The following is an 18,654-nucleotide window of genomic DNA, read 5'->3' on the forward strand; positions in this document are numbered from 1 at the left end:
ATTAGCTTATTGGAATTCTTGTATCCAGGTCTTAAACTAAAAGTGCTAGCAGAGAGTTAAGTCAAATACTGTATATATCTTGAAAAGCACTTGGTCGTTACCTGGTCGGGCTCGACTGTGCTGCATAAATATTGGGTACACACAAATGTGTATACACCCACACATCAATACACTGTAAATGTGCTGTATGAATAATCATTACTTGAAGTTGAAGTTACATGTTCCTCTGTTCCTTACCAACAGAGCTGGGCAGCCACTTTATTGATCAAGGTATAGGCGTACTGTGCCAAGGAATTGGAATTTATAGTGAGCTCTTCAAAAGGTATGTTATATTCTTTTATAGTGGGACGAGTAAAGATATGTGGGGTGAATGTGTCTTCACATTCAATTCTTTTTAATGTTTAGGTTCATGTCTGTAGGCCTTCCACAGTTTATGTTGCTGCTCCTGTGCTGTTTCATTGTTTGTTCTTTGCTTCGTCACATTTTCTCTTTGCTGCACCGCTCGTCCTTCATTTTTTCATTCTTTGCCGCATCACTCGTCCTTCATTTCTTCATTCTTTGCTTCATTACTGTCTCTTCCTTCGTTGTTTGATTACTTTCTCTTCTTTACTGTCTCTTCATTCTTTGTTTGATTACTGTCACTTCATTCTTTGCTTCATCATTCTCTTCATTCTTCAACCCATCCTCCGATCAAGTCCATTCCATCCAGCGGTTGACCCCAAAGATGCATTCGTCAATTTTAACATGCTATTCATTCAAAATATAAATTTTCTCAAATATAACTGAATATTATTATATATTAGCACATTGAGCATATTTAGCCACTGGTTAGGTGTTAAGGTTTCGTTGGCAATTAATTATATTCGTAGTACGTGGGTGAATCGTTTACAGCGTTGTGGATCGAACAAAGGTAGTCAGCGAAGCACTTGTTCCGGCAGTGTTTGGACGTCATCAGTTGTGAGTCGTGTGTAAATCATTTTTCATTCATAAATGGGGTTTGGCGGGTGCATAGAATGGACTTTGGCCTTTATGAGGACAGGCTGCATCTTTTGCTTCTTCATTCTCTTCATTCTTTGTTCATCACTGTTTCTTCCTTCATTTTAAATTCTGCAATACAGTATATAATTTTGAAGTTGTAGATGAAGGTGGCTCATCATCATTGTCATTATCAGTAGTAGTCAATGAGTACATTCCACTTGTTGACTGCTCATACAGTGTGAGTAATTTCTAAAACACTAAACAAAAAAGTAGGCAATGCCTTTTCTAGAATTCACCCTAATCTAGCATTTCAAGCTAGAAAGTTGTCTAGTTTTTTGCCAGCAGCCAATTGTTATATAGACAAGGATTCTGTTGTCGTGGGTTCATCCAGAGTTGCTTTTAAGGATTGTATTGGCTTTTAAACATTCTATTTCTGAGAAGCTCCTTTTGAATTTGAGGGAATAATTTCCATGTGAGGAATGAGCTTGTCACAGCCCATTTCTTACCACATCTCAGGCAGTTTTTTTTTTTAAGTTGAAACTTCTACTGCATGAAAACTGTAAGATGAGTTTTCAGTCTTTCTAGCAAGTCTGTCACCATCCAGATTGTGCTGTTCACTGAGATAACCATGTGTAGAAGACTTCTTTCACCATAGCAGAGCCAAGTCTCCTCTACAAACTCTAGGTTTTGTCTCTTGAGTTACTTTCATTTGAATCTAAACTTTGGTAAATGGGAGAATACTTTGTTCAGATGAGTTTTGAGCTTGTTTGAAACCTTATTTCTTAGCAGGGAGTTCTGACAATTCTGCACCCACCTTCCTGCTGTGGATCCTTAAACTTGCATGTTATTGCTTGAAACAAGTACAGCATGTGAAGGTAACAGGTAGTCTGAAGGGTTAGGCAAGTTGGTGGTGTTGAGAATATGTTGGCTGAGATTTTTCATTGGGCAATTTTAAGTATCATTGGTATACATGTACAGTACATGGCAGAAATTGTGTGTGTATGGCTTCAAGTTAGTGGAATTGAATTTCTTCTTCTGGATAAATACTCATCAGTATCTCCCTAACATTTTTATACTATTGTAAGAGTGCAGTAGTTCATGTGGCACCAATGCCATGTATTCCTGCCTAGTAGAAGGCTATTGTTTTTGTTATGTACAATATCTAGGAGTAACACAATACTTTGCTTGGAAGTAAGGTTTTAACATAGTCCATTTTGTATGGACCAATACTATTTACAATACTGAACTCTTGCAGGAGTGGGCTGCAGGACAGAAAAGCCTTAGAACTGGCCATTAGTAAGAGCCCAAATGATGTAAAAGCTGCTGCACTGGAGTTGCTCGAGGTTGAGGTAATTATCAGCCGGAAATAAATTGCATACAGTAGTTCTTCTTCATACATTGTTGTATGAAGTATGTATGTATGAAGTATTGTATGTTGTCTACATCATATGATGTAGTTATCAGTACAGGTACCTAAAATATTATGCTCACATATTTGATTTCAAATCTAGAGAGAAATGAAGCATCCCAAGGGTGATATACTGTAATGTCTTTCACTGTTGTTAAAACAAATGGTGTGTGTGTGTGTTGTAGGTTATGTCTTTCCAGTTTATTATTATGCATGATTCCAGTATCATATGAAGCAGATGAAATAAACATAGTTTAATAATTATTCAAAATTAAAAGTGAAAATCATTACAATGAAGTTGTACTGCAAATAAAACCCAAATACTGTACAAACATACACAGCCTGTAATACGTCACAATTTTGATTCTGTGCAGTGTAGCCCAGTAATGCACGAAGACTGATATTAAAATGCATTTAAAAATGTAATTATTCCCTTTTATCCGGCCCATTCTCCTAAAATGAAAGTACATACTGTACTTGTAGTAATTATTTGGTGGAAAGTACCAATATGCGGTGATGGACAAATAGAAAGTTGACTTGCATTATTGAATTTAGGCAAATGGGAAACTTTTTAATACCAACATAAATATAAAATATAACCTAACCTCTTCTAGCAATCCTAGGTCTAATACATGCCATCTTAGACCTAATATAGAACATATGTAATAATTTAACAATTCATTGTGTCGGGGGACAGACAGCCAGTGTATACAGTGGTACTTTCATTTACGAATTTAATCCGTTCCAAGAGATGGTCCGTAAACTGAAATTAATTTTCCTGTAAGAAATAATGTAAATTGAATTAATCCGTTACACCCAAAAATATTAACTTAAAAATACATTTTATACAGAATACTATTCGTATGTTGTACTACAGTATATCTTGCCTTTATTGAGGACTCTTGTTGGCATATGGAAGATGGTGAGGAGGTGGGGGAGGAGGAGAGGTGTTAGTGTTTGGAAAGGGAGTTTCCTACCATTATAACCTCAGGCAATGATGACATTTCTGGGGGTACTCTCTCTCCTACATTTTGCAAGCATACCACTAAGCTCACTGTTGTGGTATGGTTGTGGCTCACTACTTGTTTGTTTTACTAAGAACCTGTCTATAGACACTTTGTTTTTCTCTACCATTTAACACTTGTGTGTAGTAAGGCATCACAGTGTCATTAGAAAGGTTAATGCAACGGCCTACTGCAGTTTTATCTGGGCGAGTCGTTTCAGCAAAATTTTGCAGTTCTTCCCATACTGCACACATTTTCTTAATGAAGGGACAACCTTTACTGTCTCTGCTCAACTATTTTCTTAGGTTGAACTTTACCACTGACTTCCTTGGGACCCATGGCATGATATATTATATAAGAAGAACTTTTATGTTCAAAAACCAAAAAAAGCAGAAAAACAATGAAATTCTTCACAAAGAATTCAAGCCAGGTTGTCACTTGGCGGGAGACACTGGTAAAGTGAGGTGTGTCTCACCCGCACCCAAAAGAACCATGCACTAGTAGTCGTGTATTGACAAACTTGAAAACTGAGGTAAAACTCGAATACCGAATCAAAATTTACAAAGAAATTGAGCTCGTATACCGAAATATCTGTAAAGAGAGACATTCATCAACTGAGGTTACACTGTATTTACTACATGTTAGGCTTATATTGAGGGTCCCCCCCCCCCTCCAGGTCGCATTAATGCCTCTACCCAGGGTGCATTCCCTCAAGAAGCTGACTAACTCCTGGATACCTATTTACTGCTAGATTAGGAAACACAGCCAACCATTTCTGTCCCAACTGGGGTTCGAACTCAGAATTCCCAATTGTCAGTTGAAAATACAGTATTGTACAGTACTAAAAATATTTACATTTATTTTTAGCTTAATTTTTTCTGGACTTGATAAAATTAAAAGTACAAAAACGGCTTGTTTACTGGTGGTTCATCACTACATACTGATACTTTCCACCAAATACTCTAGTTACTATAAGTACTGTATTATCATTTCAGGAGGATGTTTATAAACAATGAAAAATGGCAAAAGCTTTGAATAACAGAATTTTGATTTGATGGAACAGATTCAGTTTAAATTAGCCCATTAAAATGAAGTTCCACTGTAATATACCATATTCCTACATCCACGTGTTGCATTTTGTGTACAGTTCTTAAAACTTGACGCTTTGACCATGGTTGGCCTATAAGTAGTGCATATGCTTTATTGATGTGATCATACTGTATAAAACTACAAGTTGTATGAGCATCCTGAGAACGTACAACAAATTGGTACTGTATCTACAACATTAAGAGATCACATTAAAAGATGTCGGTGATTATTCCAGTAAGCTGTATCTTTAAGGTTGGTCGAGTATTATGATATTCGATAATGCTTTGCCATTATTAATTAATCACTTTTAGTGTGTCATATAAAATTAGCATGACTTGTATAACTGTCATCATGCAATATGTCAATAGAATTTTCTCCTCAATGTATTAGGATGACTGGAATGAATTCCTAAGCGTTGTTGAAGCCAGTGATGTTAGCAGAAAGGAGAGTTCCATACCTGAGATTGGTGACAAGATACCTAGTACCGTCAGCCTTTATCGAGTATGTGATGGAGTGTCAGCCCAGGACACCAGTGTTGGCACACCTGCAGCAATCACTTTAGCAGAGCTTTTAGAATCCTCAACACAAAGTGCCACTCTGTTAGTTCTTAACAGACACTTTGCTTGACTTCCGTGACGCATCCATATCACCCAGCTGGCAGAGAGAGAGGTGAGAGCGAATTTCCCAATACTTCCCACATTCTTCTATATCTCTCACATGAATTTATCATCATCTTGTAGCTTCTTCACACAGTCTTCAGATATTTTAATACACCTCCATCTCATTACAGGTATTTCATATTGCACGTTCGTCTTACATAATGAAGCACATACACTAACAAATACATATTGTATCTCTACCCTTCACATAATCCTCCAGTCTTTGATAAGAGCAAAGCTACCCCCTCCATCTTTTTTATCATTTTAATTTTCATATTTTCATCCATCCCATAACATACAACTTACTCTCCCCCCAGTTCCTCAAACTATCTTACTGCACTGAATTTTCACCATTTACCCTTTCCATTAAGATATGTTTTGGTCACACCTAACATATCTGTCCCTCCATTTATATTATTTACTTTCAGTTCTCCTTTGACCAACTCGTTTACATTATATACAGTACAATCAATTCTTTATCCATTCCCTTCAAAATAACCTCCACTGCAGTTTTGTCTGGTTCCCCCCCTCCCAAACAGGGGTTGTGACAGCTATGGCAGCCTGTGGGTTACTAAGAGCAACAACCTTACTGATCAAGTTATCACTAAAAAAATGCCTATCCCTGGCTGGTTTGCACGAGTTGAAGAACTCTTGAAATTGGTCACAGGTAATTGTTTGTAACTCATTATAGTTCACAGGCTATAATGGAGGAGAACTTCCAGAACCAACTCCATGTGTACTCCTTATACTCGGTATACTTATTATATTCTCTGTACTCGTTATCTTTCAAGCTCATTATAATTCCTGAAATTATACTCACTATTTTCATATTAGTTCTTGAACTGATTATAGTGTTCTTCCTGAAACAAGAACATTTTGTGAACCAGGCAGCACAGTAATTATCAGGAAAAAGCTCTAATCTTTACAACTGTATGGCTTGGAAGGGATGTGAGAATAAGGATTTGGGATAGATCGGAGGGAAGGAATGGTGCCCAACCAATTGGACGGTTGGGGCTTGAATGCCAACCAGGAGTCATCTCTCATATTCTATAATCACCTATTCATGCTTTTCAAATTTTTGTGTTAAAAATAAAATTATATAGGTGTGAATTTGTTTTCTTTGCATTCACACAAATTAAAGGCTGCTTGTACTCACCTAGTTGTGCTTGTGGGAGTTGAGCTTTGGCTCTTTGGACCCACTCTCAACTGTCAATCAATTGGTGTACAAGATTCCTGAGCCTATTGGGCTCTATCATATTTGCATTTGAAACTGTGTATGGAGTCTGCCTGTGTATTCTATTTGTTAACTATCCTGGCACTGAAAAAAATTATTTCTAATGTCTTTGTGGCTCATTTGGGTATTCAGTTTCCACCTGTGTTCCCTTGTTCGTGTTCCACCCATGCTAAATAGTTTGTCTATGGCCACCCTGTCAATTCTGAGAATTTTGTAGGTGGTGACCTTTTGTAGTTAGGTCTCCCCTAACTATTGTCTTCCAGGGATGTGAGGTTTAGTTCCCATAGCCTTTCCTCACTCATTCCACTCTGTTCTGGGACAAGTCTGGTGGCATACTTATGAATCTTCACTGACTTTGTCTTGTATTTAACTAGGTATGAACTCTAGGCTTGAGCTGCATACTCCAGGATTGGTCTGACATATATGATATACAGGGTTCTGAATGATTCCTTACACAAGTTTCTAAAGGCAGTTCTTGCTTTGGCTAATCTAGCATATGACGCTAAATTTTTGTATTATATGTGCGATGATGGTGTTGAAATAACTAATGCAGCTACTTGTATGAAAGAAATAATGTTCTTTCTGCTTATGGTCACTTGCTATTGATTGATTATAATTAAAATTCAGTAATTTAAATCATATTGTACAAAAAATCACTAGATTTACATAATTCTGAAATTTGCAGAATGAGCTTGCTGCTGCAGGGTGTGAGGTGGTGGTTGTAACGTTCGGAAGTCTGTCTGGTGCTCAGCGGTGGCTGAGTGAAACAAAGTGCCCATTTCCTTACTACAGTGAGCCAACTTCCTCCATCTACCAACTACTTGGCCTCAAAAGGTTGTAATAATACAACTGTCATTGAATATTTTTATAAATATTTTCTTCCAGTGTCATATTGAATGATTGTCATATTTGCTCTGGATTATTAATGTTTTTTATATTCACGTATCATAGCTATTATCCTGGCATAATGTGTTTTGACAGGTTTAATAAATAATAATTTGAAGGTTGTAGATTTCATACAGAGGTGTAATCGTGTATGAATATTAAATTGATTTTTAGTTGCATTTTTAATGTGTAATTCATATTATATTTTGAGCAAACATGATTACCCTTTGGTGACCTATATTTAAATAACTTTATTTTGTTTTTTTAGTTCTCGCTTAAATTGAAATGTTTACACACTACTGTACAGTATATTGTTGTTATTGTCTATAACTTGTGCTTTATAACAGCCAAAAGACTAGTGCTTATTGCTCAGATGTTTTAGCTTTTTATTGTACTGTATTTGTCACTTCATTGAAGGTGTGAGTATGCTTTGTATGGTGCTCTTACAGCCTTATTTTTCATGTTTTGCCATTTCAAGTTGAGCTGTTTAAACATAACTATACTCTAGAAATATATATACCATTAACAAACATTTAATTAAATAATCAGTGCTGTGCAAATCAAGGTGTACTGATGTTTTGCCCAGCAAAATATATGAATTTGGTAAATTTTTATTTTTATAATTTTCACATTTGACAGGTCAGTTGGATCAGTATGGAATACAGCGACACTCAGCTATTATGGTGCTCAGGTGGCCAAGGGTATATCTCTTCCTCAAGCTTATACAGACATCAAGGATGATCCCCATCAGATGGGAGGAGATTTTCTACTGAATAAACATTCCCAAGTTCAGTTTATTTATCGGAGCAAGGTGCCAAGTGATAGACCATCTGTGGATTTAATTCTTTCGGCTCTTAGGGATATAAATTAAAGGTACAGTATTAACTATAGTGATACGTTTTCTTTGTAATATAATATACAGCAGCTAATTTAAAAAAAAAATACCTATACTGTATGGAAATTGTAATACAGTAATAGGATTTGTCAGGGGACTTTAAATTCATTGACTTGCACATTAGAGGTGAACCACACATTCAAGCTTCATATACAGTACTCTGATACTAAAATTAAGAGCTCTGACTAATTCAATTAATGAGCCTTTTTTCCAGTTAGAATAAAAAGATTTGCAGCTAACACATTCAGATATTAACCAGATGTCTTGAATGTACAGTAATGAATCAATTTCCATCAGTCCTTTTAAATCAAATATTTGTAGTAGCCACAACAGATAATGTGCCAGATAAATGACCAAACTTGAACAAAATTACTTTTTTTTTTCATAATTTTGCATAGCTATTTTGATGGCTATGCATCTGGCATAGATAGTACAGGCAAATGGCAAAACCTTTACAGTAGTAAAACATTAAAAATTTGGCACAGACTTTTTTAAAGAGATTTTTAATTTGAAGCATAAAAAATAATATACCTTGTCAAACTTCGAGGAACCCTTTGGCCTGTTATCAGAACAAATGGTAATTAAGTAATTATTATTCATAATTACTATTCTACTAGGTAATTATGTTCATATCTAATAAGCAGTGCTATGAAGGTCTATGCTGAAAACTTAGGTGGCATTTACTGGATGATTTCACTTTAAATTGCTTTTATAGATATAAACTTAATCCTTAGCTTTTAATCAAATGTAGTTTGTATATATGGTATAACACAATTGCAGGCATTATCAATTTTAATTTGATACATTGTATTAGATATAATATTTTATGTACAGTACTTTTTATAGTAGTTTCAAAACATGTACTGTACAGTGTAAACCCAGTTGTGGGAAAAATAGGTTGCATTCCACTGTTAAAAATATTCTACTGTACAGTACTTAAAATTAAATATTTGCATTTTCTTTGCAATTATATTTCATTGCATACGTCATACAGTGCCTCCTAGTAATATTGATTTCCTGATTTCCTGATTTCATCATGATCAGTACCATAAAAAGGTTGTATACCAAAGCTATACTGGATGAAGTTTTTTTTTTTAAATTGACAAAATATTTTATCAGTCATGTTTGTTGATAAATTGGGTAAAAGCATGGAGTTCATAGTTGAAAATCTTAATGGTTGCAGTAGACGAAATGGAAGACGTCATAAGCTTTGAAGGATTTATTGATGAGATACAGCACATGGGGATTTTCCAACCAGCTAATGATGATGTTGACTGGCTGGAAAAAGATTCTAATGACCCAGAATATTGTGTACTGAGTAAATATGAAGTTCTCTGGTCCATAATGTGAGAGGTGAACAGCTAGTGCTGTTCACCTAGCAATAAATAGGTACATGGTAGTTAGACAGTTGCTACGGGCTGCTTCCGGGGGGTGTGTAACAAAAAGGAGGCCTGGTCGAGTACTGGGCTGTAGGGGACGCCAAGTCCCAAAATCATTAAGATAAGGTAATTAATAAAGATAAATATTTATTCATACTTATATTTCATACAAGTATTTACAGTGGATATCTTCAAAACAAATTATGATACTTTATACAAATGTACTTTTATGAAAACACTTTTGCACCAGATGTATCTTGCTTCCCTAATCTTAATCAGATTTTTGTTCAAGGCTTTTTTGGATAAGGGTTAAAGTTAAGATATTTAACTATATCTTCTAACTAGCTGTTACTCAAGTATACAGCTTATGAAATTATTATTCTTGTGCTTTGAAGACATTTTTTTTAATAAGTTTATATTACAAATAATTATTACAATTTAAACTGATCATAAATCCAATTACATTTATAAAAATATAAAAAGTTATGCCTGAATCAACACACACACACAGCAACAACAAACTGAATGAACACAAGTATGACCTTCAAACTGGATGCACAAGTGAAAATGGAAATATTTACATCACTGATAGAAGTTAGAAACATGACAGACACAGAAATCTGAGCAATAAAACATTAATTAAAAAAATGTTCAGTTATAACTGACAGACATATCAGTATATGAAATATTGAAACTGGGCTTTAGTAAATCTGGATCAAAACTGGCTATAGGTTGCAATGGCACAATCTTGCCTGGCGCAAGAGAGAGAGAGAGAGAGATAATGAATGAAGGGGATATCAGATCTAAAATAGTTCATAACATGCACATGAGGGGAAAATATTTGGAATGTAACCACAAGTTCTTGGTAGAGAGCTGAGGCAGCAGTTCATCACAGCAACCCACACTTTCATCACCACCCAAGGATCCACAGATCAAGGCTGAAGGTTAAATGGCTGTAATTGGTTGAAAAAATTACCCATCCCCCAAGTGGTGATTACAACTGGAGTTTGTAAAGGAGCTACTGCATCGGACGAAAGGTTGATCTTTGGTGTTTTAAGGATGTTCAGCATCAAGGTGTCTTCAATACCTAGTAGGGAAACGGGAAGCTTACAAGTCCTCTATGGTATATTACCAACAAGAATTAACTAAAAGGATACACATTCAAATTGTACAACTTGCTTTGTATGCGACTTCAGTAAGGACAGAGTAATTAGAATACAAAACCAAAGAATTGTGAAACTTGAGTGTTTAGAGAGAAAATTAGTTTTTGACAATATAAAAATAAAAACCCATTCTAACATTTGTTAAAAAAATTTAAGTAAACATTTTCAGGTCAATATGCAATTAAATAAAATCATCTATTAGCCAATAAAAACGATAATATATTTGAAATCTACATACAATTTAATTACATTTTCCAGTATTAACAAGTTTCATTAATTCAGTAGATTCTAGGTAAATATATTCTGTAATCCAATTTCCACAACCTTGCTTGAAAGACCTATCATAGATAGGTTTACAAGACATTCATCAATTTTACTCACCTTTCCTTCTTTTCTTCTCTGGAACTTTGTCTAATAACAGCTGGTTTGGCACTTGATGGCGAGTCTCTCTCGAATATGGCTGCCATGTCCCTAATTCGTCTTTGCTGACCAGAGTTTCCTCTTGCAGCTGCATTTCCTGTACCAGTTAGGGCACTTGCATCACTACTGCTCTCTTCAATATTGCTTATTTTCTTAGGAGCACTTGCAGGAGAGGGAAGAGTTGTTTTTGGAATGCCAGGGGAAGGTGCAGATTTTGAAGGTCCAGGTGATGATGGGACTACTTTAGGAATGCCGGGCGATGATGGAGAAGCTTTAGGAATAGAAGTTTTTCTTACTGGTGACAAGGGTATAGGAGTAGAGCTTTTTCTAGTTGTCGTCATTTCCATTCCTGATTTTTGTTCTTGTTTAATGGTTATTTTTTCAATTTTAGGTTCTCTTTCTGATTTATCCAAAGTAGGAGATTTCTCTCGATTCTTAGTCCATATTGCCACCCTCTCTTTAACATTAATATCATCTTCAATATCATCTTTTCCAGCTTTGCGACGCCCACTACCCCTAGTGCTAGCTGATCTATGAAAACTTGGAGTTCCAGAGGGAGATTTTATGGGACTAATTGGGGCAGAGTTCTTTCTTAATGGACTAGATTTAGAGTCGCCACTGTTAGAACGGCGCAGTAATATTTCTTTGTCTGGAGATCTCCTCAGACACGAACGTGGGCTCGTCACCTCGACTGATTTACTACAGCCACCACTGCTGCTACCAGTACTACTACATTTTTGAAAAGTAGGAGTAGAGCTTCCTGACGAGAAGCGAGTCCTTGTTGGACTCTTCAGCTCCCCAACTCTTCCCATATCACTTAGACTCCTTCTAGCAGGAGAGGTTCTCTTGAATACTGAATCACTGCCCTGTTCCCCTTTGTCTGATTCAACTTGCGAGTCCATGTTAAGTTTTTCCATGGTAACCATACCTCCAATCTGTTTAACTGGACTGACTTTTCCTGAATATCCCTCTTGAAGTTGTTTTGATGGGCTATTTTCTCTCCCCCTTTGACTAACACATTTAGTATCTGAACTCTGAATAATCTCATCATCATTTTCACCACTGTCATCTTCTGGTCTAGATGGACTTGTCGCCTTCTGTTTGAGTCTCATGATCATTTCATCTTTTTCTCCACGGAAACTCTCAGATTTGTACTTCTCTCTTAAAAATGATCGTCTTTCTTTTTTATACTGCTCAATTCTCTCTCTCTTCTGTGGGTCCATGAGGTTAACATTACCAAGAATATTGGCAATATCAATTGCTGTGGTATCCTCAGCCTCCTTTGCTGCACTTTCTTGAGTAACAATGCTTAGTTTAGCATCTTTGGAAATTGACCCAAAATCTGGAGAACTTTTAAATCTTTGGAAAGTAGGAAATTGTGAGGACAGTATGGGCTTACTTTCCGTTAGCTTCTGGGAATCTAGGTACTCAGGATCAGGTGGAAGTTCTGATTCAGATCCTCCACCTTCTGTATATTCAACCTGAGACTTTATATCACCTAAATTATGGTGAATCTTGGATTCAAATGAAGGACTTGATTCAGTTTGACAATGAATATTGAAGGGCAATTGACTAGGCTTAAAAATTTGTGGAGAGGAATTTTCTTCTGTCGGTGTTACCTGGGCAGATCCACTACTGGGAGTTCCTGGTGTGGCAGGGGAATCTGGAGAGATAGATACAGATGATGGTGTAGAGACCGGTGAAATTAAGGGTGATGATAAATTTAATTTAGGCAACTGGCGTGGTCGTGGAACAGGTGCAACAATAGGGGCATGACGAGGAGTGGTCCTGGGCCAAGGTGCAGGACTGATGATGCTTGGGAGTGGTAAAGCTCTGTTTGGAGTAGAAGTTGCAGCTGGAGGTACTGGGATGTTTTCTAGAGTTGGTGGAGAGAGACTTGGCAAGATAGGAGGTAAGGTACAAGTAGATGAACAGTGATCCGTTTCTTGTATAGGTTTAGGAGAACTTGCATCATCACTACTTACTGGAGATGTAACATCATCTGTAGTAGACTCTGTTGGTGAAGCAAAAGATGGAAGAACTAACACCTCCGTTGCCATGCTTACTGATGAGGGAGTAATGGGCGAATCCAAGCATTCACTGTCCTCACTAGGCTGAGTATAAACTTCAGCATCTGCAGCAGATGCCTCAGAGTCTGGTATAAATTCTTGGGAACAAGGCAAGGATTCATGAGGATGGGAAACACTGATGTTGCCCATTTGAGGCACCTGAACTGGAAGCTCTGAAGAATTATCAGATAAACTTAATGTGTGTGCAGTTGTACTCGACTCATTATCATTCGCAGTAACACCACCTAACTGTTCTAATGCATGCTGCTTTTCCTCATTTACCTTAAGCATGTCATTCACTTCTTGTATAGATTTCCTAAGAAACTTTACTTGTTGGTACACCATTTCCCCTTCAATCTCAACTTCAGTTTTATTATCACATTCTGCATTTTCAGAAGCTGCAGACACTTGGGAGCTAAACTCTATGTTTTCATAATTTGGCTGATTTCTGAATGAATATTCTTCATAAGCATCATCTGTATCAGGCACAATCTGGTCTTGTTCATCACTACATTCCTCTAAATTTTCATACACTGGTAGAGATTCCTTGGCAGGTGATTCAACATTTTCATACACACTTTCTACTATTATACCTTCATGAGCCTCTGCTATTTCAACATTTTCATAACAAACATCACCTTCAGAAGCACTAATGATTTTATATTTTTCATTGGATTGTTCTCCTATACTAGTTTCATTTTGGCTCTCATTTTCTATTTCATATTGGGTTAAATACTCCGGTCCATATTCTACATTTTCATACTCGGCACCATATTGAACATTCTCATACACAGAGTTATAATTATAGTTTTCATACCCTAGATCAGCACATGTAAGCTCTGACTCCATTAATAAAGTTTGTCCACTTGCTTCAGAAGTCTGAAAACTAGTTTGGGAAGACTGAACACTTGGGGAAGAAGAGTGTGGTACAGGCTCATCATAAGGAGAATCTTCTACCTTTAGAGGATATCCTGAGTTACATGTGTCTACGTTTTCATACATTGGACCTTCTTCAGTCGGGTCATCACTGCTACTCAAATCTATTGATAATGGGCTAGATTGACGAGGCTCCTCAACAGCAGGTGTATATGGCACTGGCTGTCCGACACCTACTAAATCCTGAACAAACTGGGATTCGCTGGGTGTAGAAGGTTCAGTTGTGTCACTAAGTGGGTGATACTGAATCTCTAAAAATGTAGAGTCCCCTTGAGGAGTCTCTGGTGAGGTTAGTGCAGAACCCAGATTAAGCAACTCTGCTGTAGGAAGCCCCAACAAGGAACTGGGACGAGGCTTTGGAAGTTCTTGTGGTATGAAGTCGTCTTGCACTGGCATTACTGCAGTAACTGGTGTATTTGGAGTAACAGGATCACATTCTTGTATCTCAGAACTTAAAGCAACTATGGCAACTGAGGGTGCAATAGGAGTTAATAAAGTAGAGGATGGAGCAAAACTGCTAACAATGTCTGCAAAAATTTCTCTTCCATTTCCCACTGTTCCCATACCACTGCTACGGCTTCCTAATGTAAAACTCTCATTATCTGATACAGTGGCTTCTGCAAGAGAGGTACTACTCACTTCTGATACACTTACCGAGGGAGACGTTCTTAGATGTGTAATTTTATCTAATAGTTCTGGATCTATGAGGGTGTAGTCCATACTAATTCGTGATGGAGTATCATCACATTCTTGACTTTCTGCCTCTACATGCACTTCAGCTGTTACTGTTTCTCTACTTTTTTCATGCTCTGGTAATAATCTAGCCCCACTTAAGAAGCTGGAGATTTCTGGTTTAAAAGAATGGGTATCTAATTTTAAAGTCTGACCATCTTTATCTTTAGGCTCTGTCTCTGTTGTGCGAACATGCTTAAATTTTGGAGAACTAGAAGGAGAAGTTGGTCTTGGTGAAGTTTCTGTCCGGCGACGAGAGGTTTCAGGGCTGAGAGCATGGACAATCTTATCCTTGAGAGATGCTGATGCCCTTTTTAAACTATTGTTGCGCGAATCCTCACTAGAGTCACTTACACTCTGGTCATGTTTTCGTTGGGTGGGTGGAGAAGTGAACCTGTGTTTAAATTTTTCCTTTAGACTCTTTTTCTCTGGCCTGGGGCTTAAATTTTCTTTGCTTCTGCCACTCTCTGAGCACATACTTAAGTTTTCCATATCTAAAGTTGAGCTGGACATATTATCTGGATCCTCAATTGATGTTGATTTCAGAGTATCTGCCTCAAAGACTTTGAAGTCTTTTTCACTGGTACTAAAGTTCAAATCAAGTTCACTATCCAAGTATATTCTTGAATTATCTGGCGAGAAATCAATATCACTTTCACCTTCCTCTTTGACCGGCACTTGTGAAGGTAAATTGTCTGACCGACTTTCAAGTGTATTGAAGTATGAATCATGAGAAACGGAGCGATTATGTGTGCGTGGAGAAGGAATGGGACTGGACAGTGAGCTGCTTCTGCTTTCCCGCTCATCCTGTGGAGATCTTTCGTACTTCTCCCAGATTAATGCCTCCCGCTTTTCTGGAGATTCTAGTGCCTGTAAAATGAAAAACTAAGAGTATATAGACAAAAATATACACTACATTACATTATCAAAGTTCATTTTAAGTATAATTGTACTGCAAATGATGAGTTCTAGACCTTTTTTCTTCAATTTTTTTTCACCAATTGAGACAATATTGTTAATAACCTTCAAAATGTCTTGACAACAGCATTTACAATAATGAATAATAAACCAAATACTTATTTATATATCACATTAGTGATATATAAATTCTTTGAGAAAATCAATTGGAGCAATGAGGTGACTTGAACCAGCGATTAAGATGCTCCTCCCAGCCACACACCTTGTACAGAGGTATACAGGTGTACATGGGTAAGGTGCATGGCTGGCAGTACCAATACCTAACCCTGATTGCTGGTTCCAGTCGCCTCAATGCTCCAATTGATCTTATCAAACCAAATACTGCACTGGTAACAACACACTAGATAAATAAAATTATAAACAATAAAATAAAATGAGAATCAGTGATGTGTTTAAAACATCAATTTGATTGGAAAGGTTGATGTGGTTTGCTACTGAAGAGCATTTCTTTAATTAATGATGTGAATCATGAATTGTGATTCTGTTATCTCCTTAAGACATCATTGTAAGAGATTAAGAAGCTGGAAACCATAAGCACCACTGAGTAGCATTTCTGTAATATATAGTTACAAAGGTAAACCCATAGCAATCAGCAAGAAAACAATATTTAAGAGATATCCCAGAATACAGGCCTACCTACTTTCTCACATCCAGGACATTTTCTTTAACTCAAGATTTTATATGAAATGACTTAAGAACTTGTTCCAATAAATAATTAAGGGGAGACAGTTTTTTAACCATTTTCAGAATATTTGTGGTACTTCTACCGACTTGACTTTGACCTCTACTAAGTACTGTAATAAAAAAATCACATGATCATATAATCTGACAAAATATAGCTTGCAGGAAAATAATGCATTTAGAATTCATATTTTTTTTCTAATAAAATCGAGATTTGAAGGGATCGGTTATAGGAAGGCATGATTTTGAAGATGTACTCTGCAATAATCACAAAATATCTATACAAGTTTAATGTTTACACAAAACTAGCCACAATGATAAATTATCAAAATAATAGAGAACAATTTACCAAATCTAGTCATCTACCTTAGATGGCTGCTTTTGAAGCTTCATTTGTAGCCAAATTTATACAAAGTTACAATTCTGACTATACAGATGTAGTCAGTAAAAAAAAATTAAGACAACTTGAAAAAACATACAACTTTCTCAATGCAAGTACAGTATTTGATTTGCAGACCTTCTTCCACCATACAACCCACCTTATTTATCATTCATCACATTCTGTATTTTCCTGTACCCTTCTGACTGGAATCATATGCCCACTTCACTTGGTAAACTAATGCCTCTACAATTTGCACACTTGATAAGTTCTCCTTTATCTTTATAGTAGTACAATCACTGCTCCTCTAGCATATTACCACTATTCCATACCTACTGAAATTGCCACACATAATTAATCCAAAATGCTTTATTTTTACATACTGTTAGCACTTGGCTCCCTCTCACTGCATAAATTTCAAGATACCTGTACATCTACAGTCACTTATTCATAGAAAAATTACTAACCATTAAGCTATCAGGAACTATTCCCAATTTACCTTTTAGATCATTTATCAGCTATTCTATAACACCTGACTGTCATACCGCTCTTCTTCTCTAGGCTATCCCAAATAATTTTGTATACCGTTACTTGACATCACAGTATGTATATACAATAACAATCACCACCTTTATTCTTTCAAACTTAAACATCTTTATTCATTAACAAGCCAACTTATTTCTTACTTAATTTCCTCATTTTCTTTCATCTGTACACTTGTAATATTTACTCCATTCCACTTTTACTTATTTTCTTTCATCTTTGTCTCCCATAAACCTAGCACATCAAACTTTCTTGACCTTCTTTAAAAAAACATTTGCCACTTTTAAATTTTGTTCAGAGTCATTCCTTCCACAGACCTGTCTTTGCTTTTTTTGGGCCTGATCAGGTACTGGCCCTAAATTCAAGGCTATTTATACCTTTTGTGGGAAGAATACTGGGAAGATGGGTTCCCAGCCAATCCCCCTATCCCCTAATACGCAGGGGATGAGAAGTTAATTGCACTTCACTGTGGTGGGTGGTGGGGTTGCCACATTCTTACACTATGTAAAATTAAAACAAAATATTTATATTATAACACTTGCTCTAAATAATGAGCATAACGAGCGGCAAACTACAAATTGTATATGCAAACACTAATCATGTACTGTTATCACATCTACTGTACTCTGCAAATACACACACCAATCATATATTATTTGATGCCAAATTGCTAACTTGCCCACAAATAAAGTTGTTCACTACCTTTTAAATAAAAATAAAAAGGCATAAACACATACAAATAATTCATCAGTCAACAGACAACACTGTAATCAGGATAAACAAAATATACCAACCTGTGAGTTTCTGTTTGAGTGCAGGGAGGCAGAGGTTGAGATAAGGGATTCAACCGACTTGACAGGTCGGAGTCGCTTGGAAGAAGAAGGGGCATTGTCTGTCTCGGTCGCCACCGAGTCCTGTAGTGGCAACACAAGGTTAATAGGAAGGGAAAGGGAAGGAAAAGGACTGAATGCAATATTCAGCTCATCTAGTGCCATAAGGTGGTCAAGCAACAGGGAAAAAAAAAGAGGCCAATCAATAAAGAATATACAGTACAGTATTGTACTGTATAGACAACTACTGTGCATTAAATTTGAATACCTTTAATCAGAGAGGAGCTTTTGAGGGATTATTTACAAAACTTTCATGTAAAAGTTTGATACCAAAGACACATTTAGTGTTTTGGAAAGGTGAGAGGCCTAGTGTTTTCAATGCTGACCACCAG

General features: G+C 36.6%; 2 protein-coding genes across 2 annotated transcripts in view; one reads left to right on the forward strand and one right to left on the reverse strand.

Moving 5' to 3' along the window:
- The first annotated feature begins 218 nt into the window (after positions 1-218).
- LOC138349634 (uncharacterized) lies at positions 219-9,502 on the forward strand. Its single transcript, XM_069311422.1, has 5 exons — positions 219-322; positions 2,234-2,327; positions 4,870-5,078; positions 7,897-8,075; positions 9,336-9,502. The coding sequence occupies exons 1-5, from the start codon at positions 219-221 to the stop codon at positions 9,500-9,502; spliced, it is 753 nt and encodes a 250-aa protein (XP_069167523.1).
- Positions 9,503-9,675: 173 nt separating this feature from the next.
- The window catches only part of LOC138349681 (GTPase-activating protein CdGAPr-like), a 72,606-nt gene continuing 63,627 nt past the window's right edge, over positions 9,676-18,654 (reverse strand). The window contains exons 11-13 of the mRNA XM_069311423.1: positions 18,227-18,346; positions 11,076-15,721; positions 9,676-10,618 (exon numbers count right to left, since the gene is read on the reverse strand). Of these exons, the coding sequence (XP_069167524.1) occupies positions 10,612-10,618; positions 11,076-15,721; positions 18,227-18,346 (4,773 nt within the window). The 3' untranslated portion in view covers positions 9,676-10,611. The remainder of the gene's footprint in view (positions 10,619-11,075; positions 15,722-18,226; positions 18,347-18,654) is intronic.

This window comes from Procambarus clarkii, chromosome 69, assembly GCF_040958095.1.
Source record: "Procambarus clarkii isolate CNS0578487 chromosome 69, FALCON_Pclarkii_2.0, whole genome shotgun sequence".
Classification (NCBI taxonomy): Eukaryota; Metazoa; Arthropoda; class Malacostraca; order Decapoda; family Cambaridae; genus Procambarus; species Procambarus clarkii.